Genomic DNA, 23766 nt, shown 5'->3' with positions numbered 1-23766 from the left:
CTAGGCAGGAACAAGGATTAAAGCGGAAGAGATTGGGGCACCTGAGCAGGCCCTATAATGGGGGGGAGTTTCGAATGCTGACTAGCCGGTTGGGAGAACTTAAGACATAGCTGTCAAGACACACTGAGGAGTACTTTACTACCAGTAACTGGACTGAACTCTGTGTGTGTGTATGTGTGTGTGTGTGGTGTTTCGGAGACAAGCAATTAACGCTCAAGCATAAGTTAGGGAGTTGCTAAGCGTACTTGATGTCTTAATAGCAACAAGTCAAACTTGCCGACTGCAGTTAATGATTATTCAGAAAGGCCAGGAAGTAACTCCACAGAGAAAAAAGGAAATGGTGGACCTGCATCCAAGGTTCCGATATTCTGAGTGAGAGATATCTGAAGTTCGGAAGAGGCTCTTTGCACTACCGGTTAGGAATCTGCCTCCCATCCAACACCTCCACGCACGAGGTGCCCATTCCAGAAAGGGGGCAAGCTCAGTTCTCCTTTCCCTTTAGGTGACAGCTCGGGTCACATTTGTGCATGTTTTTCATCTCCTGTCATGGCAACATTCCCAAATGAATGCCGAAAGATCTGCCTCTTTTTATGATTTCCTGACAGGACTTACAAAATTAAAATGTTTTGTTAAAAACAGAATCGGGCAAGTTGCCTTCTCCTTTGACGCTCTACACATTTCGGTGATTCCCAAGATCACTTTAACCATTAAGACTTTTTTTCTTATAAATAGACTACAACTCTTCACAATCTAAACCCAAGGATTTGGATGAGGTTTCTTTATCTGGGTTTCTCCCAAGTGGAGGAGGCAAGAGGCAGGAAGGAGTTGCCTCATTTAAGGGGCTCAGGGTAGAGAAGGGCTGTGGGCGACTTTTCCTTCCCTCCCTTTCCTTCTTGGAGGCAGATATTCGAATGACGGCGGCTGTGGGATAGCCCGAGCCAGGAGGTATGAGAAGCAAGAGACTGGACGCGAGGGTAGAGCCGAAACCCTTCGGCGAGCGGACCCTACCAACCTCCGCCAGGCGAGAGCGGGTCCGCCCCAATCCCAGGGTGCATCGCGCCCAGCCCCCTCCCCTCTCCGCGTCCCGCCTCCCCGCAGCCCGGGCCCCCTCCCCGCAGGCTTCGGGAGGCGGGGACGCGGCGTCGGCGGCTTCTCCAGTCGCGTCTTTCTCCCTCACTGGGGAAACCGGCGGTGGCGGCACCTTCGGAGGCTGAGCAGCTGAGCCGCGAGCCCGCCAGTGGGAGGTCGGACAGACTGACTGCAGAGCCGACAGACGGACGGACAGCGGGGCAGCCAGACGGCTCGAGTCGCCTCGAGTTCCGCCATGAGCTGGGGCACGGAGCTTTGGGTGAGTCCGGGAGAGGGGCGCCCAGTGCGAACCCCGGCCCCGGAGGGGCTCGGGCTGGGCAGGCGCCGCTGGCCGTTGGCGGCCAGAGCGCGTCGGGCCATCCCCGGCGCTGGTGTTGGCGGAGGGTGGGGGTCCCGCTCCTCTTTGTGTGCAGACCCTTCTTCCCTCTCGGCCGGGACTTGAGAGGCTGCTGGTCCGCGCTCCCGTCGTTGCCGCGGCGGTGGGGCTGAGAGCAGAGGCTTGGACGGCTGGGGGAGCGGCCCGCGGGCTGCCGCGTCCGCCGCCATCCTCTCCTGTCCCCTCTCCCTCCTCCGCCTTCACTTTCCGGACGCCTGGCTCCGTGCCGGGCCGCGCTTCTCTGCCTTTGTATCTCCCCTCCCGTAGGCGGGGGAGGGGGCCCATTGTCCCGAAGGGGCGCTGTTAGCGGGCGGGGAGGGGGCTCGCCGCGGCCCCTCGCCCTGGCAAGGGTCCCCGGGGCGAGGGCGTCGCCGGGCTGGGGCGACGCGGGGAGCCGCGAGGCACCGCCCGCCGCCCTCGCCCCAGGTAGGGGGAGCCGGGAGGCTTTGTTCCGAGCCCGGCCTCCGGCCAGCCAGGCCCAACCCACACGCCCATTTCCCTCTCCTTGTCTCCGTTCTCTGACCGGGGTAGCTTCGGGGACTCCGGCTGGGCCACCCCTGGCTGCTGCCTTGGGCCGGGGGGGTTGGCATTTGGGATCTGAATTAAATTGAGTGATCGATGGGGAAGCCAATTTTGCCAAAAGGAGCGTATGGCTTCCCAATTGCTTTACTTCCCTTTCCGTGGTCCATTATTCTCAGTCCTTCTACCGCTTTTCTTTCTCTTTCCTCCTTGCTTGTCTTGGGCGCTGAAGGCTCCAGACAATGACCGGTCTCTGGCCAGGTGCGGGTGGACTGTAATAGGTCGGAGAATTCTCTCGCGACGCCTCCACAGAAGGGTGGAGGTGTGGAGGGCAGTGATTTCTCAGGTGCTGCCGAGGGACGGGGAGCTGGGGGCGCTGTCCCGAGAGCCGCCTCATTTCAGCCACTCCTCTTTTTATCCCACCTGTGCATGTTTTCCGTGCCTTTTGTTAACCAGGATCTCGTGAAATCACTGCAGAGAAAAGAGGAGAAAGAACTTTTTCGTCTCCAGGCATACAGTTAGGGTGGCAGTGAAGGCATATCGGTTAATTGATCAGCCTTCATTGGGCACAGTGTTTTATGTTGTTTTTCACATTTTATTCACAGATTGGGAATCTTAGAATTGAAAGAGACTTTAGAGTTCGTCTAGTTGAACACCTCCTTAGCAAGCCCAGGAATCTGCAGCGTTCTGGACAAGTGTTTGCCCAGTCTGTAAACACACCACCCAAGAGAAAATATCTAGGAGCCTCTCCGTTACGTTCTTAGATAGCATTAATTGTTCTTGTATTGGGGGGGATTGTATAGTAAATTATGTGAGCTTTAATCTTTTACTTTGGTTAGATTCTCAGGCATTATTGATCTCTTCTCTTTGATTTAGTACATTCTCTAATTGATTATAGTATTTCCTAATTAAAGGAGTGGATATATTTCATTTTCCATTTTTATAATTAGAAAATATTTTTATTTTTACATACTTGTATGATCCATGTTTCAGAGGGAGCAACAATATAAGCAGAATACTTTTAAAAAGTACAAATAATAAAACAGTGGAGGAATATTATTTAGGTGTAACTCTTAATTAGGTCGGAAAAAATTGCTTTGTATCACACTGTAGAAAAGCAGTTTTAAGGAGGAACAAAATATTTTAGAGAAGACTAAAATGTGATTTTTAAAGCTTTAAAAAAATTTTAATTTAAGAATATAATACAATCAGAAGCAATTACCCATCTCCTGTAGTTTGGTTATTTACGTTCAGCATTTGAGTAGTTTTTCAGCAATTTAAAAAGGTAAACCATAGAAGAGATGGGAATTTCTGTTCTAACTAAAAATTGTTTCGTATCCTTTTGAAAATTATGAAAAATTATAAAATTAATTTTTCTCGTAAAACTTAATATATCTCCATGTTTTAAATTTTTTTTAGTGGTTTGAGGATTTGAGGGAAACATTTATTAGGAATTAAATAATGTGGAATCAGCTAATATCAGTTGGATGCTTACACCTTACATAAGTAGAAGTTGGTGTAGAGGACTATTGTTGGGACCAGAAGAGACCTTAGAAAAATTTGACTAGATTTCCTATTTTTTACTAATCTCAGTTTTGAAAAAGGATATTGTGTTTCCAGTAGATTGTAACAGACACCTGAACTGTGCTCTTGCCATTGAGGAATTTGAGGTTGGGAAAATTATCTTGAAAATTTGAATTTAGAAACCAGTTCTTATATTATTTTCATGTGTAGGATCACCTTACTGTCCCAGAGTTAAACTTTATTGATAACATGTTACAAAAAAAATTATGATAAAATGCAGTTATGCACTCAAACTTAAGTTTATTTCTTATAATACTCATTGGCATTTATTGCTATCTGTCTTATGTTAAACTTGAGAATAAAGTAAAAAAATTAAAACCACTCTAATAGTGACTCTGGGGGACAGAACTGATTGTGATAGGCTAAATTGGTTGTGTCAGACTTTTGTTTGTGTAGTTGTGAGGGGATATGAATCAACTGGTAATAAATTTGAACTGTGCTTTAAGGGATTTCTTGTGTTCCGAATGAGCATTTAAGCAAAGTAGTGAATATATGCTAGAGACTCAGTTCTGGGTAATATAATGCAAAGAGATGACAGCGTCTTCATTTCTTCAGGATGCATTGTTTATTGTGTTGAATTCTTTATTACCATAGGAAGAATGGTTGGATTAAGAAGTCCAAATATGAATTAATGATATTGCAAAGCATAGATTTTGTAATTATTAGCTCTTTTTACAAATAAGGAAATTAGAGATTGGAGAAGTCCTATGTTTAGTCAGTAAGTTTTATTTATTAGGAGATAGGCTTTTAGTTTTTTGAGGAGCCAGTTAAAGTTCAATGGAAAAAAAAATCAGTGTATGTATGGACTGCGAGTGTATAGATAGGAAAGAAAATGGCTGAGCACATCACATTCAAATCATGATTTATTAAAAAATTCCCCTCCCTTACCCCCGCCGGGAAATGAGGGGACTAGTCTGGAAATTAGGAAGTAGGTTCAAATGTCTGACTTAATTTATAGGAAACATATAAACCTTTTTTATGTCTTAGTTTCCTGGTCTATGATTTTTGGTCCTTAGTTTTCAGAGTGTATAATTTAAAAGCCATTGTCATTTTCATCATACTTTTTAGCTAGGTGCATTTGACAAAGCTCATGATATCTTTTCGGAAGAAACTGAAAAGTGTGCATTGCATGATAGATTCAGTGGATTCTTTATTTTACACTCCTAGTCTTAACCCTTTAATTTAATGCTTCTTTATCTTTTTTCTCTATGTAGCACTTCTATTTTAACACTTACATTGTAAATGTACTAGACTTTTTGAGTCCTTGAGTGTAGGGACTGGGTTAATCTTTTTGTTTTCTCTAATACAGTGCCTATTGCTGATCATACATGTTTCGCCCAATTGAATTAGTAGTTCATTGCATTACCCAGAGTATTGATTACTGATTAATAATTGCATCTTTGAGGAAGTTTTTATGGTTCTGAAGGCCTTCGTAGGTGATGATAAATTAGTGATCTAGTTAACAATTCAAGAAGGTTTTAACAATCTGAAGCCAAAATGATGAAGTTAAGTTTTAGTATTTTGGTTAACAACTTTTACAGATTGGGGAAGAACTGACCTCTAAAGGTAGTTGTTGTGAGTTTACCTGATAGACTGATGATGTGACTGCCACAATAGCCGATGAATGGTAACTCATCTTGCCGTGGTGATCATTTTGAAATGTTTAGAAATATCGAATCACTATGTTGTGTAACAGGAACTAACAGTGTTGTAGGTCAGTTATACTTCAAAAACAAGCTCATGGCGAGATTAGATTTGTCGTCGGGGGAGGGTAGGGAGGAGGGGGAAATAGATGAAGGCAGCCCAAAGGTATAAACTTCCAGTTATAAGTAAGTACTGGGGATGTAATGTACAAGGTGGTAAATACAGTTAACACTGTTGTATGTTATATATGAAAGTTGTTAAGAGAGTGTGGATCCTAAGAATTCTCATCCCAAAGGAAAAAAAGTTTTTTTAGTTCTTTAATTTTGTATCTGTATGAGATGATGGATATTCACTGAACTTATTGTGGTAATCATTTTATGATGCATGTTAAGTCAAATCATTGTGCTGTACCTTAAACTTATACAGTGCTGCATGCCAGTTATATCTCAATAAAACTGAAGGGGGGAAAAAACCCCAAATAGCTGATGAAATCTTAGGCCACATGTAGATTTTTCTAGAACAAAGGAATTTGGTCCCATTGTAATCTATAGTGGTTAGACCAAATCTTAGTTTTACTTAAGATTTTTTTAGAAGGTGCTTATCTAGAGGAGTTCGACAAAGAGAGCTCCTTATCATGTGAGTTGTATTGTTTTTTTCAAAGGCCATGAAACTAGTGTAGGAATTTGGTTTAAAAAATGAAATAATTATTGAGTGTCTATTATGGGGAAGCACTGTGTGATGTATGGTAAGATTTATTAAGGCTTATAATGTCAGACCTGCTGTGAAAAATCTTAGAGTCATGTTGAGGTGATATTACTTTCCTAACTCTAGAATATTCCCTTACATTGATAACACTGTTCAGAATATCCTTTGTTGACCAGTTCCTTCCCACCCCTTCTTCCTTCCAGAGTACACATTCTGGATATTATCTTTCTTATGGGACTACCACCTTATATTTATTTCTTATATATTCAAATCTTTGGAAAATAGTAATGGTATAAATATTTATATCTTACATCCTTTTTTTTGGGTAGAAATTGTTGTGTTCAACACTGTATTACAGATATTGTTGTTACTAGTTAAGGAGGGTGACAGGCAATCAAGACACCCATTTATGCCACCATTTTGCCCTGACAATAATAAGGTGGAAGCTGGAGAGCTGCCTGTAACCAGTATCTCCTCTTCATCGCTAATTCTTTAAACCACTCATTTCTACTCCTCTTCCCTGCCTTTTATCTTAAAAAGTGCTCTCTTCTTCCCCCAATCTATAAAATACAGGTTTGGCTAGAAACTTAAAAGCCTGTTCTGCCTACTTTTCCTTATCAGCTCCTGTTTGCAGGCAGGAAATAGGACAAGAGAATAATAATGGTTTGTAGTTATGGAACATCTTCTATGTGTACCTACCAGTGGTATCTTATTTAATAATCTTCAACTTTAAGCATTTTCATCTCAATAGCAAAAAACAAAAAATTCTTTTTTGGGGAACATAGTCATGTGCGTATTAAAAACTAGTAGGAAAATATTATGTAAAAGTTTTGTTTTATAGGAAGCAAAAACTTTTTCCATATATTAGCAATTTTTTAAGTTCTTTTTTTTTTTTTTTTTTGCGGTATGTGGGCCTCTCACTCTTGTGGCCTCTCCCGTTGCGGAGCACAGGCTTCGGACGCGCAGGCTCAGCGGTCATGGCTTACGGGCCCAGCCGCTCCGCAGTATGTGGAATCTTCCCGGACGGGGGCACGAACCCGTGTCCCCTGCATCGGCAGGCGGACTCTCAACCACTGTGCCACCAGGGAAGCCCTTTCTTAAGTTCTTGATCGAGAACTAATCATCAGACTTTTAACAATACCTTGTGAAATATGTGAAATATTAGTATATATTTGTTATATGTTGAAAAAACATAAATGTATAGAATCAGATTTTCCTATTTTTGGCACACCATTATTTTGTTGTTTCTAGAGCATAAAGTCATCTGTTTTATTCCTTTTGTATCGCTGTTGTATTCCTAATTTGTAGAAAAGGAATAGGCATATAATAAGCAGTGAAATATTTGTTGAATGAGGGAATCAATGAATTGTTAGAACTCTATCATCAAACTATGTTTTGAAAACTAAGGTTATTTTAATGTTTTTTTCCCCAACATGTATGTCTCATACCTTTCTTTAATCTTAGGGATCCTTTTTATAATCTGAAATTTAATTACTTCTGTCTTTTCATATGAAATTTTTCTCAATTTATTTAGGTCTTGAGTTCTCATCTCCTTAAATTATTTGAGTACAAATGATTATCTTATTTATAGCCTATTTTGTGGCCCTTTGGATTCTAAAAATGAAAACAGTGTTGTTATATTCCTTGACATTAGGGTTGTCATGTATAAATGATATAAATGTAAATGGTCTGAGACTTAATGAATTGGGAAAACATAAAAGATTGATTTTTCAGAGAGCACAAAAGTTACGGTGATTCTGAGAGATTTTTGAAAAATGTTAACGGATGAACCGGTTTGCAGGGCAGAAGTTGAGACACAGATGTAGAGAACAACAGTATGGACACCAAGGGGGGAAAACAGCTGTGGGATGGGGATGGTGGTGTGATGAATTGGGCGATTGGGATTGACATGTATACACTGATGTGTATAAAATTGATGACTAATAAGAACCTGCAGTATAAAAAAACAAACAAAAACACAACTAATACTAAACTTTCATTGGGTTATTTTAATGGAAATATGTTAATATAAATGTTTCAGACATTACATGAAATTTCTAAAAATCTTATATGTTCTGGTATAATGTTATAAGTCAATTTTAGTTATTACTTTAAAATGTATATCTCAGAAATAACTAAAAAAAGATAAATAAAAAAATGTTAATGGTGGCTAGTTGAGATTTTTTTCCATTATAAATTATAAAAATCAAAATCATTGAAAATGCTATGGTAAATAGCAACCATTACTTTTGAATCATCTTCTAGACTTAGACCATGAACTAAATTAATATCCTTTACTATTTGCGAAAGCTGAATATAATTAGTATTTGTTAACTTATTTAATTTGAAAATTTTCTTACTTCATCTTCATTTAAAATAAAAGCTTCATTAAATTATAACATTCATACATTAAAGTGTACAGTTTTTATATGTACGTTAAGATTTGAAAAAATAAAATAAATGCACTCTATGGAAGTCTCACTTATGCCATCCCCAGTAAATATCCCCCAAAGGCAATCAATCACTATTCTGAGTTGCATTGCCATTGATTAGTTTTGTAGGTTTTTTTAACCTCACAAAAATGATAATATGGTATGTACTTCATCTGACTTCTTCCATTTAATATGATCTCTTTGAGAATCATCCTTCTGTGGTTAGTTTGTAGTGTTTCATTGTATATGTAGGATTTGTATTTTCTTCTGCCATGTGCCTGGGGTCACTCCTAGTCTGGGACCACCTTAAAACAAGTTTAGGGCTTGAAATTCCCTCCTGTGGTTGTTGGATTTTGTTTTTGTCCCCATGGCTCTTGCAATGTTATCAAAACAAAAAATCCAAAATATCCTCAGGGCAAAAATAGGTGGTATATGCTTTTTTCCCTTTCTGGATTCTCATTTTTACTTCACTTGTGACTTTGTAATTCCTTATTGTCTTGGCTTGTTTTTTGGTGCTTTAAAATTTTTGGAATATATTTTATCCATATTTAAAAGTTCTTATCCAGTGGAATAGTGATAGTTGATCCAAATAATCTAGCCCGACACTACTGGAAACTGGAAATTCTTACGCTGAGATTTTCGTTTTTGCTATTATATTTTTAATTTCTAAGAGCTGCTTTTTGTTTGTTTTCTGAACATACTTTTTTTTTTTTTCCTTTGGCCATGCTGTGCAGCTTGTGGGATCTCAGTTCCCTGACCAGGGATTGAACCTGGGCCACGGCAGTGAAAGCACTGAATCCTAGCTACTAGACCACCAGGGAACTCCCCCCGCCTTTTGTTTTTATCATTAAATTATTATATAATTTAGACAGTAAATGCGGTGTATTTTGCTTCTTTCCAATAGAATACATTTGATCACTTTTTTTTTTATACAGCAGGTTCTTATTAGTCATCAGTTTTATACACATCAGTGTATACATGTCAATCCCAATAGCCCAATTCATCACACCCCCACCCCCACCCCCCCAGGGCTTTCCCCCCAGGTGTTCATACGTTTGTTCTCTACATCTGTGTCTCAATTTCTGCCCTGCAAACCGGTTCATCTGTACCATTTTTCTAGGTTCCACATATATGCGTTAATATATGATATTTGTTTTTCTCTTTCTGACTTACTTCACTCTGTATGACAGTCTCTAGATCCATCCATGTCTCAACAAATGACCCCATTTCGTTCGTTTTTATGACTGAGTAATATTCCATTGTATATATGTACCACATCTTCTTTATCCATTCATCTGTCCATGGGCATTTAGGTTGCTTCCATGACTTGGCTATTGTGAATAGTGCTGCAGTAAACATTGGGGTGCCTGTGTTTTTCTGAATTGTAGTTTTCTCTGGGTATATGCCCAGTAGTGGGATTGCTGGATCATATGGTAATTCTATTTTTAGTTTTTAAAGGAATCTCCATACTGTTCTCCATAGTGGCTGTATCAATTTACATTCCCACCAACAGTGCAAGAGGGTTCCCTTTTCTCCACACCCTCTCCAGCATTTGTTGTTTGTAGATTTTCTGATGAAGAACATTCTAACTGGTGTGAGGTGATACCTCATTGAACTTTTGATTTGTATTTCTCAAATAATTAGTGATGTTGAGCAGCTTTTCATGTGCTTCTTGGCCATCTGTATGTCTTCTTTGGAGAAATGTCTATTTAGGTCTTCTGCCCATTTTTGGATTGGGTTATTTGTTTTTTTAATATTGAGCTGCATGAGCTGTTTATATATTTTGGAGATTAATCCTTTGTCCCTTGATTCGTTTGCAAATATATTCTCCCATTCTGAGTGTTGTCTTTTCGTCTTGTTTATGGTTTCTTTTGCTGTGCAAAAGCTTTGAAGTTTCATTAGGTCCCATATGTTTATTTTTGTTTTTATTTCAATTTCTCTAGGAAGTGGGTCAAAAAGGATCTTGCTGTGATTTATATCAAAGAGTGTTCTTCCAATGTTTTCCTTTAAGAATTTTATAGTGTCTGGTCTTATATTTAGGTTTCTAATCCATTTTGAGTTGATTTTTGTGTATGGTGTTAAGGAGTGTTCTCATTTCATTGTTTTACATGTAGCTGTCTGGTTTTCCCAGCACCACTTATTGAAGAGACTGTCTTTCCTCCATTGTATATCCTTGCCTCCTTTGTCATAGATTAGTTGACCATAGGTGCGTGTTTTTACCTCTGGGCTTTCTATCTTGTTCCACTGATCTATGTTTCTGTTTCTGTGCCAGTACCATATTGTCTTGATTACTGTAGCTTTTTAGTATAGTCTGAAGACAGGGAGTCTGATTCCTCCAGCTTCGTTTTTTCCCCTCAAGACTGCTTTGGCTATTCGGGGTCTTTTGTATATCCATACAAATTTTAAGATTTTTTGTTCTAGTTCTGTAAAAAACGCCATTGGTAATTTGATAGGGATTGCATTGAATCTGTAGATTGCTTTAGGTAGTATAGTCATTTTCACAATATTGATTCTTCCAATCCAAGAACATGGTATATCTCTTCATCTGTTGGTATCATCTTTAATTTCTTTCATCAGTGTTTTATAGTTACCTGCATACAGGTCATCTCCCTAGGTTGGTTTATTCCTAGGTATTTTATTCTTTTTGTTGCAGTGGTAAATGGGAGTGTTTCCTTAATTTCTCTTTCGGATTTTTCATCATTAGTCTATAGGAATGCAAGAGATTTCTGTGCATTAATTTTGTTTCCTGAAACTTTATCAAATTCATTGATTAGCTCTAGTAGTTTTCTAGTGGCATCTTTAGGATTCTCTATGTATAGTATCATGTCATCTGCAAACAGCGACAGTTTTACTTCTTCTTTTCCAATTTGTATTCCTTTTATTTCTTTTTCTTCTCTGATTGCCGTGGCTAGGACTTCCAAAACTATGTTGAATAAGAGTGGTGAGAGTGGACATCCTTGTTCCTGATCTTAGAGGAAATGCTTTCAGTTTTTCACCACTGAGAATGATGTTTGCTGTGGGTTTGTCATATATGGCCTTTATTATGTTGAGGTAGGTTCCCTGTATGCCCACTTTCTGGAGAGTTTTTATCGTAAATGAGTGTTGAATTTTGTCGAAAGCTTTGCTGCATCTATGGAGATGATCATATGGTTTTTATTCTTCAATTTGTTAATATGGTGTATCACATTGATTGGTTTGAGTATATTGAAGAATCCTTGCATCCCTAGGATAAATCCCACTTGATTATGGTATATGATCCTTTTAATGTGTTGTTGGATTCTGTTTGCTAGTATTTTGTTGAGGATTTTTGCATCTATATTCATCAGTGATATTGGTCTGTAATTTTTCTTTTTTTTGTAGTATCTTTGTCTGGTTTTGGTATCAGGGTGATGGTGGCCTCATAGAATGGGTTTGGGAGTGTTCCTTCCTCTGCAATTTTTTGGAAGAGTTTGAGAAGGATGGGTGTTAGCTCTTCTTTAAATATTTGATAGAATTCACCTGTGAAGCCAACTGGTCCTGGACTTTTGTTTGTTGGAAGATTTTGCATCACAGTTTCAATTTCAGTGCTTGTGATTGGTCTTCATATTTTCTAATTCTTTCTGGTTCAGTCTTGTAAGGTTATATCTTTCTAAGAATGTGTCCATTTCTTCCAGGTTGTCCATTTTATTGGCATAGAGTTGCTTGTAGTAGTCTCTTAGGATGCTTTGTATTTCTGCAGTGTCTGTTGTAACTTCTCCTTTTTCATTTTTCATTTTATTGATTTGACTCCTCTCCCTCTTTTTCTTGATGAGTCTGGCTAATGGTTTATCAATTTTGTTTATCTTCTCAAAGAACCAGCTTTTAGTTTTATTGATCTTTGCTATTGTATTCTTTGTTTCTATTTCATTTATTTCTGCTCTGATATTTATGATTTCTTTCCTTCTGCTAACTTTGGGTTTTGTTCATTCTTCTTTCTCTAGTTCCTTTAGGTGTAAGGTTAGATTATTTATTTGAGATTTTCCTTGTTTCTTGAGGTAGGCTGGTATAGCTGTAAACTTCCCTCTTAGAACTGCTTTTGCTGAATCCCATAGGTTTTGGATCGTCGTGTTTTCATTGTCATTTGCCTCTAGGTATTTTCTGATTTCCTCTTTGATTTCTTCAGTGATCTCTTGGTTATTTAGTAATGTAGTGTTTAGTCTCCATGTGTTTGTGTTTTTTATGTTTTTTTCCCCTGTAATTCATTTCTAATCTCATAGCGTTGTGGTCAGAAAAGATGCATGATATGATTTCAATTTTCTTAAATTTACTGAGGCTTCATTTGTGACCCAAGATGTGATCTATCCTGGAGAACGCTCCATGCGCACTTGAGAAGAAAGTGTAAAAGCTCTTTTTGGATGGAATGTCCTATAAACGTCAATTAAATCTATCTGGTCTATTGTGTCATTTAGAGCTGTGTTTCCTTATTAATTTTCTCTCTGGATGATCTGTCCATCGGTGTAAGTGAAGTGCTTAAGTCCCCTACTATTATTGTGTTACTGTGGATTTGCTCTTTTATAGCTGTTAGCAGTTGCCTTATGTATTGAGGTGCTTCTGTGTTGGGTGCATATATATTTATAATTGTTATAATTTTTTTCTTGGATTGAGCCCTTGATCATTATGTAGTGTCCTTCCTTGTCTCTTGTAATATTGTTTATTTTAAAGTCTATTTTATCTGATATGAGTATTCCTATTCCAGCTTTCCTTTGATTTCCATTTGCATGGAATATCTTTTTCCATCCCCTCACTTTCAGTCTGTATGTGTCCCTAGGTCTTAAGTGGGTTGCTTGTAGACGATATATATATGGGTCTTGTTTTTGTATCCATTCAGTGAGCCTGTGTCTTTTGGTTGGAACATTTAATCCATTCACATTTAAGGTAATTATTGATATGTATGATCGTATAACCATTTTCTTAATTGTTTTGGGTTTGTTTTTGTAGGTGCTTTTCTTGTGTTTCCCACTTAGAGAAGTTCCTTTAGCATTTGTTGTAGAGCTGGTTTGCTGGTGCTGAATTCTTTTAGCTTTTGCTTGTCTGTAAAGGTTTTGATTTCTCCATCAAATCTGAATGAGATCCTTGCTAGGTAGCGTAATCTTGGTTGTAGTTTCTTCCCTTTCATCACTTTAAATATGTCATGCCACTCTCTTCTGGCTTGTAGAGTGTCTGCAGAGAAATCAGCTGTTAACCTTATGGGAGTTCCCTTGTATATTATTTGTCATTTTTCCCTTGCTGCTTTCAGTAATTTTTTTTTGTCTTTAATTTTTGTCTATTTGATTACTATGTGTCTTGGCCTGTTTCTCCTTGCGTTTATCCTGCCTGGGACTCTCTGTGCTTCCTGGACTTGGATGGCTGTTTCGTTTCCCATGTTAGGGAAGTTTTAGACTATAATCTCTTCAAATATTGTTTTGGGTCCTTTCTCCCTCTCTTCGCCTACTGGGACCCCTATAATGCTAATGTTGGTGCATTTAATGTTGTCCCAGAGGTCTCTTAGGCTGTCTTCATTGCTTTTCATTCTTTTTTCTTTATTCTGTTCTGTGGCAGTGAGTTCCTCCATTCTGTCTTCCAGGTCACTTATCCGTTTTTCTGCCTCAGTTATTCTGCTGTTGATTCCTTCTAGTGTATTTTTCATTTCAGTTATTGTATTGTTCATCTCTGTTTGTTCCTTAATTCTTCTAGGTCTTTGTTAAACATTTCTTGCATCTTCTCGATCTTTGCCTCCATTGTTTTTTTGAGGTCCTGGATCATCTTCACTGTCATTCTGAATTCTTTTTCTGGAAGGTTGCCTGTCTCCACTTCATTTAGTTGTTTTTCTGGGTTTTATCTTGTTACTTCATCTGGTACAAAGTCCTCTGCCTTTCATTTTGCCTGTACTTCTTTGAGTGTGGTTTTCCTTCACAGCCTGCAAAATTGTAGTTCTTGCTTCTGCTGTCTGCCATCTGGTGGATGAGGCTATCTAAGAGGCTTGTGCAAGCTTCCTAATGGGAGGGACTGGTGGTGGGTAGAGCTGAGTGTTGCTCTGATGGGCAGAGCTCAGTAAAACTTTAATCCATTTGTCTACTGATAGGTGGGGTCTGGGTCCCTCCCTGTTGGTTGTTTGGCCTGACGTGACCCAACACTGGAGCCTACCCGGCTCTTTGGTGTGGCTAATGGTGACTCTGGGCGGGCTCATGCCAAGGAGTACTTCCCAGAACTTCTGCTGCCAGTGTCCTTTTCCCCATGGTAAGCCACAGCCACCCCGCCTCTGCAGGAGACCCTCCAACACTAGCAGGTAGGTATGGTTCAGTCTCCTATGGGGTCACTGCTCCTTCCCCTGGGTCACGATGCGCACACGACTTTGTGTGTGCCCTCCAAGATTGGAGGCTTGTTTCCCCCAGTCCTGTCAAAGTTCTGCAGTCAAATCCCGCTAGCCTTCAAAGTCTGCTTCTCTAGGAATTCCTCCTTCTGTTCCTGGACCCCCAGGTTGGGAAGCCTGACGTGGGGCTCAGAACCTTCACTCCAGTGGGTGGACTTTTGTGGTATAAGTGTTCTCCAGTTTGTGAGTCACCCACCCAGCCGTTATGGGATTTGATTTTCCTGTGATTGCGCCCCTCCTACCGTCTCATTGCGGGTTGTCCTCTGTCTTTGGATGTGGGGAATCTTTCTTGGTGTGTTCCAGTGTCTTCTTTTTTTTTTTTTTTTTTTTTTTGTGGTATGCGGGCCTCTCACTGTCGTGGCCTCTCCCGTTGCAGAGCACAGGCTCCGGACGCGCAGGCTCAGCGGCCATGGCTCACGGGCCCAGCCGCTCTGCGGCATGTGGGATCCTCCCGGACCGGGGCACGAACCCACGTCCCCTGCATTGGCAGGCGGACTCCCAACCACCGCGCCAGCAGGGAAGCCCCCAGTGTCTTCTTTTTGATGATTGTTCAGCAGTTGTCATTCTGGTGCTCTCGCAGGAGGGAGTGAGCACACATCCTTCTACTCTGCCATCTTGAATCAGTGTCCCCATGCGTGACTTTCCATTTTATTTTATTTTTTAATTTAATTTGTTTTTATTTTTTAATGGAAGTACAGTTGAGGTACAATATTACATAGGTCATAGGTGTACAATAAAATGATTCACAACTTTTAACTATTACATTCCATTTATAGTTATTATAAAATATTGGTTGTATTCCCTGTGTTGTACAATATATTTTTTTTAAAATTTATTTTTTACTTTTTAAAATTAATTAATTAATTATTTTTGGCTGCATTGGGTCTTTGTTGCTGCATACGGGGTTCCTCTAGTTGCGGCGAGCGGGGGATACTCTTCGTTGTGGTGAGCAGGTTTCTCATTGTAGTGGCTTCTCTTGTTGCGGAGCATGGGCTCTAGGCATGCGGGCTTCAGCAATTATGGCAACACCGGCGCAGTAATTGTGGCTCATGGGCTCTAGAGTTCAGGCTCAGTAGTTGTGGTGCACGGCCTTAGCTGCTTCGTGGCATGTGGGATCTTCCCAGACCAGGGCTCAAACCCATGTCTCTTGCATTGGCAGGCGGATTCTTAACCACTGCACTAACAGGGATGTTCTCTTTTTTTTTTTTTCAACACCTTTATTGGAGTATAATTGCTTTACAAGGGTGTGTTAGTTTCTGCTTTATAACAAAGTGAATCAGTTATACATATACATATGTCCCCATGTCTCTTCCCTCTTGCGTCTCCCTCCTTCCCACACTCTCTATCCCACCCCTCTAAGTGGTCACAGACCATTGAGCTGATCTCCCTGTACTATGCGGCTGCTTCCCACTAGCTATCTGTTTTACGTTTGGTAGTGTATATATGTCCATGCCACTCTCTCACTTTGTCCCAGCTTACCCTTCCCCCTCCCCATATCCTCAAGTCCATTCTCTAGTAGGTCTGTGTCTTTATTCCTGTCTTGCCCCTAGGTTCTTCATGACCATTTTTGTTTTTGTTATTGTTTTAGATTCCATGTATATGTGTTAGCATACAGTATTTGTTTTTCTCTTTCTGACTTACTTCACTCTGTGTGACAGACTCTAAGTCCATCCACCCCACTACAAATAACTCAGTTTCGTTTCTTTTTATGGCTGAGTAGTATTCCATTGTTTTTATGTGCCACATCTTCTTTATGCATTCATCTGTTGATGGACCCTTAGGTTGCTTCCGTGTCCTGTTTATTTTAAATAGAGCTGCAGTGAATATTGTGGTACGTGACTCTTCGTGAATTATGGTTTTCTCAGGGTATATACCCAGTAGTGGGATTGCTGGGTCGTATGGTAGTTTTATTTGTAGTTTTTTAAGGAACCTCCATACTGTTCTCCATAGTGGCTGTATCAATTTACATTCCCACCAGCAGTGCAAGAGGGTTCCCTTTTTTCCACACCCTCTCCAGCGTTGATTGTTGGTAGATTTTTTGATGATGGCCATTCTGACCAGTGTGAGATGATATCTCATTGTAGTTTTTTTTTTTTCTCATTGTAGTTTTGATTTGCATTTCACTAATGATTAATGATGTTGAGCATTCTTTCATGTGTTTGTTGGCAGTCTGTATATCTTCTCTGGAGAAATGTGTATTTAGATCTTGTGCCCATTTTTGGATTGGGTTGTTTGTTTTTTTGTTATTGAGCTGCATGAGCTGCTTGTAAATTTTGGAGATTAATCCTTTGTTAGTTGCTTCATTTGCAAATATTTTCTCCCATGCTGAGGGTTGTCTTTTTGTCTTGTTTATGATTTCCTTTGCTGTGCAAAAGATTTTGTTTCATTAGGTCCCATTTGTTTATTTTTGTTTTTATTTCCATTTCTCTAGAAGGTGGGTCAAAAAGGATCTTGCTGTGATTTATGTCATAGAGTGTTCTCCCTATGTTTTCTTCTAAGAGTCTGATATTGTCTGGCCTTACATTTAGGTCTTTAATCCATTTTGAGTTTCTTTGTGTGTATGGTGTTAGGGAGTGTTCTAATTTCATTCTTTTACATGTAGCTGTCCAGTTTTCCCAGCACCACTTACTGAAGAGGCTGTCTTTTCTCCACTGTATATTCTTGCCTCCTTTATCAAAGATAAGGTAACTATATGTGTGTGGGTTTATCTCTGGGCTTCCTATCCTGTTCCATTGATCTGTATGTCTGTTTTTGTGCCAGTACCTTACTGTCTTGATTACTGTAGCTTTGTACTATAGTCTGAAGTCAGGGAGCCTGATTCCTCCAGCTCCGTTTTTATTTCTCTAGATTGCTTTGGGTATTCGGGGTCTTTCGTGTTTCCATACAAATTGTGAATTTTTTTGTTTTTATTTCTGTGAAAAATGCCAGTGGTAGTTTGATAGGGATTGCATTGAATCTGTAGATTGCCTTGGGTAGTATAGTCATTTGTGCAATGTTGATTCTTCTAGTCGAAGAACATGGTATATCTCTCTATCTATTTGTATCATCTTTTATTTCTTTCATCAGCATCTTATGATTTTCTTCATACAGGTCTTTTGTATCCTTAGGTAGGTTTATTCCTTGATATTTTATTCTTTTCGTTGCAGCGGTAAACAGGAGTTTTCTTAATTTCACTTTCAGATTTTTCATCAGTAATGTATAGGAATGCAAGAGACAGCTGTGCATTCATTTTGTATCCCACTACTTCACCAAATTCATTGATTAACCTTAGTAGTTTTCTGGTAGCATGTTTAGAATTCTCTGCGTATAGTGTCATGTTATCTGCAGATAGTGACAGCTTTACTTCTTCTTTTCTGATTTAGATTCCTTTTATTTCTTTTTCTTCTCTGATTGCTGTGGCTAAAACTTACAAAACTATGTTGAATAATAGTGGTGAGAGTGGGCAACCTTGCCTTGTTCCTCATCTTGGTGGAAATAGTTTCAATTTTTCACCATTGAGGATGATGTTGGCTGTGGCTTTGTCATATATGGCCTTTATTATGTTGAGGAAAGTTCCCTTTATGCTTTCTGGAGGGTTTTTATCATAAATGGGTGTTGAATTTTGTCGAAAGCTTTCTCTGCATCTTTTGAGATGATCATATGGTTTTTCTCCTTCAGTTTGCTAATATGGTGTATCACATTGATTGATTTGTGTGTATTGAAGAATCCTTGCATTCTTGGGATAAACCCCACTTGATCATGGTGTATGATCCTTTTAATGTGCTATTGGATTCTGTTTGCTAGTATTTTGTTGAGGATTTTTGCATCTATGTTCATCAGTGATATTGGCCTGTTGTTTTCTTTCTTCATGATGTCTTTGTCTGGTTTTGGTATCAGGGTGATGGTGGCCTCATAGAATGAGTTTGGGAGTGTTCCTCGCTCTGCTATATTTTGGAAGAGTTTGAGAAGGATAGCTGTTAGCTCTTTTCTCAGTGCTTGAAAGAATTCGCCTTTGAAGCCATCTGGTCCTGGGCTTTTGTTTATTGGAAGATTTTTCATCACAGTTTTAATTTAAGTGCTTTTGATTGGTCTGTTCATATTTTCTATTTCTTCCTGTTTCTGTTTCGGAGGGTTGTGCATTTCTAAGAATTTGTCCATTTCTTGCAGGTTGTCCATTTAATTGGCATATAGTTGCTTGTAGTAACTTCTCATCATTCTTTGTATTTCTTCAGTGTCAGTTGTTACCTCCCCTTTTTCATTTCTAATTCTATTGATTTGAGTCTTCTCCCTTTTTTTTCTTGATGAGTCTGGCTAATGGTTTATCAATTTTTTTTATGTTCTCAAAGAACCAGCTTTTAATTTTATTGATCTTTGCTATCGTTTCCTTAATTTCTTTTTCATTTATTTCTGATCTGATCTTTATGATTTCTTTCCTTCTGCTAACTTTGGATTTTTTAATTCTTTCTCTGATTGCTTTAGGTGTAAGGTTAGGTTGTTTATTTGAGATATTTCGTGTTTCTTAAGGTAGGATTGTATTGCTATAAACTTTCCTCTTAGAATTGTTTTTGCTGCATCCCATAGGTTTTGGGTTGTCCTGTTTTCATTGTTATTTGTTTCTAGGTATTTTTTGATTTCCTCTTTGATTTCTTCAGTGATCTCTTAGTTATTAAGTAGAGTATTGTTTAGCCTCCATGTGTTTTTATTTTTTACAGATTTTTCCCTGTAATTGATACCTAGTCTCATAGCGTTGTGGTCGGAAAATATACTTGATACGATTTCAGTTTTCTTAAATTTACCAAGGCTTGATTTGTGACCCACGATATGATCTCTCCTGGAGAATGTTCCCTGAGCACTTGAGAAGAATGTGTGTTCTTTTGTTTTTGGATTGAATGTCCTATAAATATCAATTAAGTCCATCTTGTTTAATGTATCATTTAAAGCTTGTGTTTCCTTATTTGCTTTTATTTTGGATGAGCTGTCCATTGGTGAAAGTGGGGTGTTAAAGTCTCCCACTATGATTGTGTTACTGTTGATTTCCCCTTTTATGGCTGTTAGTATTTGCCTTATGTACTGAGGTGCTCCTATGTTGGGTGCATAAATATTTACAATTGTTATACCTTCTTAACTGATCCCTTGATTATTATGTAGTGTCCTTTTTTGTCTCTTGTAATAGTCTTTTTTTTAAAGTCTATTTTATCTGATATGAGAATTGCTACTCCAGCTTTCTTTTGGTTTCCATTTGCATGGAATATCTTTTTCCATCCCCTCACTTTCAGTCTGTACGTGTCCCTAGGTCTGTGGTGGGTTTCTGGTAGACAGCATATATATGGGTCTTGTTTTTGTATCCTTTCAGCCAATCTGTGTCTTTTGGTTGGAGCATTTAATCCATTTATGTTTACAGTAATTATCAATATGTATGTTCCTATTACCATTTTCTTAATTGTTTTGGGTTTGTTATTGTAGGTCTTTTCCTTCTCTTGTGGTTCCTGCCTAGAGAAGTTCGTTTAGCATTTGTTGTAAAGTTGGTGTGGTGGTGCTGAATTCTTTTAGTTTTTGCTTGTTTATAAATGTTTTAATTTTTCCGTCAAATCTGAATGAGATCCTTGCTGTGTAGAGTAATCTTGTTTGTAGGTATTCTCCTTCATCACTTTAAATATATCCTGCCACTCTCTTCTGGCTTGCAGAATTTCTGCTGAACGACCAGCTGTTAACCTTATGGGGATTCCCTTGTGTGTTATATGTTGTTTTTCCCTTGCTGCTTTAATAGTTTTTCTTTGCATTTAATTTTTGATAGTTTGATGAATATGTGTCTTGGCGTATTTCTCCTTGGATTTATCCTGTATGGGACTCTCTTTTCTTCCTGGACTTGATTAACTATTTCCTTTCTCATATTAGGGAAGTTTTCAATTATAATCTGTTCAAATATTTTGTCAGTCCCTTTCTTTTTCTCTTCTTCTTCTGGGAGCCCTATAATTCGAATGTTGGTGCATTTAATGTTGTCCCAGAGGCCTCTGAGACTGTCCTCAGTTCTTTTCATTCATTTTTCTTTATTCTGCTCTGCGGTAGTTATTTCCACTATTTTATCTTCCAGGTCACTTATCCGTTCTTCTGCCTCAGTTATTCTGCTACTGATCCCTTCTAGAGAATTTTTACTTTCACTTATTATGTTGTTCATCACTGTTTGTTTGCTCTTTAGTTCTTTTTTTTTTTTTTTTGCAGTACGCGGGCGTCTCACTGTTGTGGCCTCTGCCGTTGCGGAGCACAGGCTCCAGATGTGCAGACCCAGCGGCCATGGCTCACAGACCTAGCCACTCTGTGGCATGTGGGAACTTCCCGGACCCGTGTCCCCTGCATCGGCAGGTGGACTCTCAACCACTGCACCACCAGGGAAGCCCTGCTCTTTAGTTCTTTTAGGTCCTTGTTAAACGTATCTTGTATTTTCTCCATTCTATTTCCAAGATTTTGGATCATCTTTACTATCATTATTCTGAATTCTTTTTCAGGTAGACTGCCTATTTCCTGTTTATTTGTTAGGTCTGGTGGGTTTTTGCCTTGCTCCTTCATCTGCTGTGTGTTTCTCTGTCTTCTCATTTTGCCTAACTTACTGTGTTTGGGGTCTCCTTTTCGCAGGCTGCAGTTTCATAGTTCCCGTTGTTTTTGGTGTCTGTCCCCAGTGGCTAAGGTTGGTTCAGTGGGCTGTGTAGGCTTTCTGGTGGAGGGTACTAGTGCCTGTGTTCTGGTGGATGAGGGTGGATCTTGTGTTTCTGGTGGGCAGGTCCACAACTGGTGGTGTGTTTTGGGGTGTCTGTGGCCTTATTATGATTTTAGGGAGTGTCTCTGTTAATGGACGGGGTTTTGTTCCTGTCTTGCCAGTTTGTTTGGTATAGGGTGTCCAGCACCGTAGCTTGTCGGTCGTTGAGTGGAGCTGTGTCTTGGCATTTAGATGGAGATCTCTGGGAGATTTTCGCTGTTTGATATTACGTGGAGCTCTGAGGTCTCTTGTGGATCAGTGTCCTGAACTTGGCTCTCCCACCTCAGAGGCAGAGCCCTGACGCCTGGCTGGAGCACCAAGAGCCTGTCATCCACACGGCTCAGAAAAGAGGGCAGAGAAAAAAGAAGGAAAGAAGAATAGAAGATAAGATAAAATAATAAAATAGTTATTAAAATAATTATATTTTTTTAAAAAGTAATGGAAAAAAGAAAGAAGAGAGTAACAAAACCAAGAAAGAAATCCACCAATGATAACAAGTGCTAAAAACTATACTAAAAAAACCAAAGCAAAACAAAAAAAAAATGGACAGACAACGCTAGGGCAAATGGTAAAAGCAAAGCTACACAGACAAAATGTCATACAGACGCATACACATACACAATCACAAAAAGAAAAAAAGGGAAAAAAATATTATTGCTCCCAAAGTCCACCTTGTCAATTTGGGATGATTCGTTGTCTATTTATGTATTCACAGATGCAGGGTACATCAAGTTGATTGTGGAGATTTAATCCGCTGCTTCTGAGCTCCTGGGACAAATTTCCCTTTCTCTTCTTTGTTTGCACAGCTCTTGGGGTTCACCTTTAGATTTGGACCCGCCTCTGTATGTAGTTCTCCTGAGGGCATCTGTTCTTGGCTCAGATAGGACAGGGTTAAAGGAGCAGCTGATTCGGGGGCTCTGGCTCACTCAGGCCTAGGGGAGGGAGGGGTACGGATGCGGGGTGAGCCTGTGTTCTGTAGGAATTGTTCCACATGTAGATGTATTTCTGATGTATTTGTGGGGAGGAAGGTGATCTCTAGGTCTTACTCTATCGCCATCTTGAAGCTCTGTACCATGCATGACTCTTATTTTTTTGGGTGGGTGTACGCGGGCCTCTCACTGTTGTGGCCTCTCCCGTTGCGGAGCACAGGCTCCGGACGCGCAGGCTCAGCAGCCATGGCTCACGGGCCCAGCCGCTTCGCGACATGTGGGACCTTCCCGGACCGGGGCACGAACCCGTGTCCCCTGCATCGGCAGGCGGACTCTCAACCACTGCGCCACCAGGGAACCCCCTGTGCATGACTTTGAATTCTGCATTTTATTACAGAATTTAGTTAATGTCCATAGCTATGCTATTTTGGCTTTTCTACAGTTCTGTTCGAAGAAGAGTAATAGCAATATTCTTTTTTAGTGATGCAAGGCTACAAATGCTGCACTGGTTCTTATTTACTCATTGTATTGTAGGTAGACTGTTAGTTGTTCTGTTAGTGAAAGCCACATCTTTGTTTTCTGTTTCTTAGTATTTTGACTCTATTCTAGATTGAGAACCTAGTTTTTTCTGATCTATCCTAATTGTTTCCGGGTTAAGTTGATCTCTTTCTACATTGAACTTCTGATAGTCCAGAGGTTATTGATTTATTTTGTGGATTTTTTACAGTGTATTGAACAACAGCAACAGTAATTCTTATTTCAGCCAGCTGTTCATAATTTGGCCAGTTTGGCTTGGAGATTCTGATTCATTAAGTTCTGGGGGTGATGCATGGTCAGCCATCTGGAGTTCTGTAAGACTTTGTCGGTGATTGTGGTTCTTACCAGGGCCGAGAAACATTGCTGTTAACTAGCAGTCCTTAAATCTGCATGACCATTAGGAGCATCTTGGGAATTTAAAGGCAGTAAGCAAAACAAACTCCCAAGCCCTACTCTAACCTCCTGTATCAGAATCTGGGAATGAAGCCCAGGAGTTTGTATTTTTGAAAAACACCCTAGGTGATTCTGATAATACCAGGATTTGAGAACCATTGCTTTACATGCTCTAAAATCTTTGTTTATGTTAAGCCAGGACGTTAGGAGACTCCTTTTACTTGGATTGCATCATATTCCCTTACTACTCCCATTATATGGCTTTCAGCAGTATTACTATGAATATTTGAATGATTATTGAATACTTAGTATATTTGAGGCAGTGTATCTTACTTTTGGGGGCTCAGAGAGGCTAAGTGTCCAGTCTAAAACTACTTCATAGTAAGTGGCAGAACTAGGATATGAATTCTGGTATTTGTATTCAGAACCTTCATTCTTTGCCATGAATATTACACTCACTA

The 23766-nt window shown here is 39.6% G+C and overlaps 1 protein-coding gene across 2 annotated transcripts in view; it reads left to right on the top strand.

The window, feature by feature from the left end:
- Window positions 1–1144: 1144 nt before the first annotated feature.
- FNBP1L (formin binding protein 1 like) overlaps window positions 1145–23766 on the top strand; it is a 120895-nt gene continuing 98273 nt past the window's right edge. For both annotated transcript variants that reach the window (XM_082670602.1, XM_082670601.1), the window contains exon 1: window positions 1145–1348. In XM_082670602.1, the coding sequence (XP_082526728.1) occupies window positions 1325–1348 (24 nt within the window). In that variant the 5' untranslated portion in view covers window positions 1145–1324. The remainder of the gene's footprint in view (window positions 1349–23766) is intronic.

Source organism: Grampus griseus (genome assembly GCF_964374135.1).
Source record: "Grampus griseus genome assembly, chromosome: 1".
Taxonomy (NCBI): Eukaryota; Metazoa; Chordata; class Mammalia; order Artiodactyla; family Delphinidae; genus Grampus; species Grampus griseus.
The sequence above is the reverse complement of the archived record's forward strand: the minus strand, read 5'-3'. Positions and strand labels throughout refer to the sequence as shown.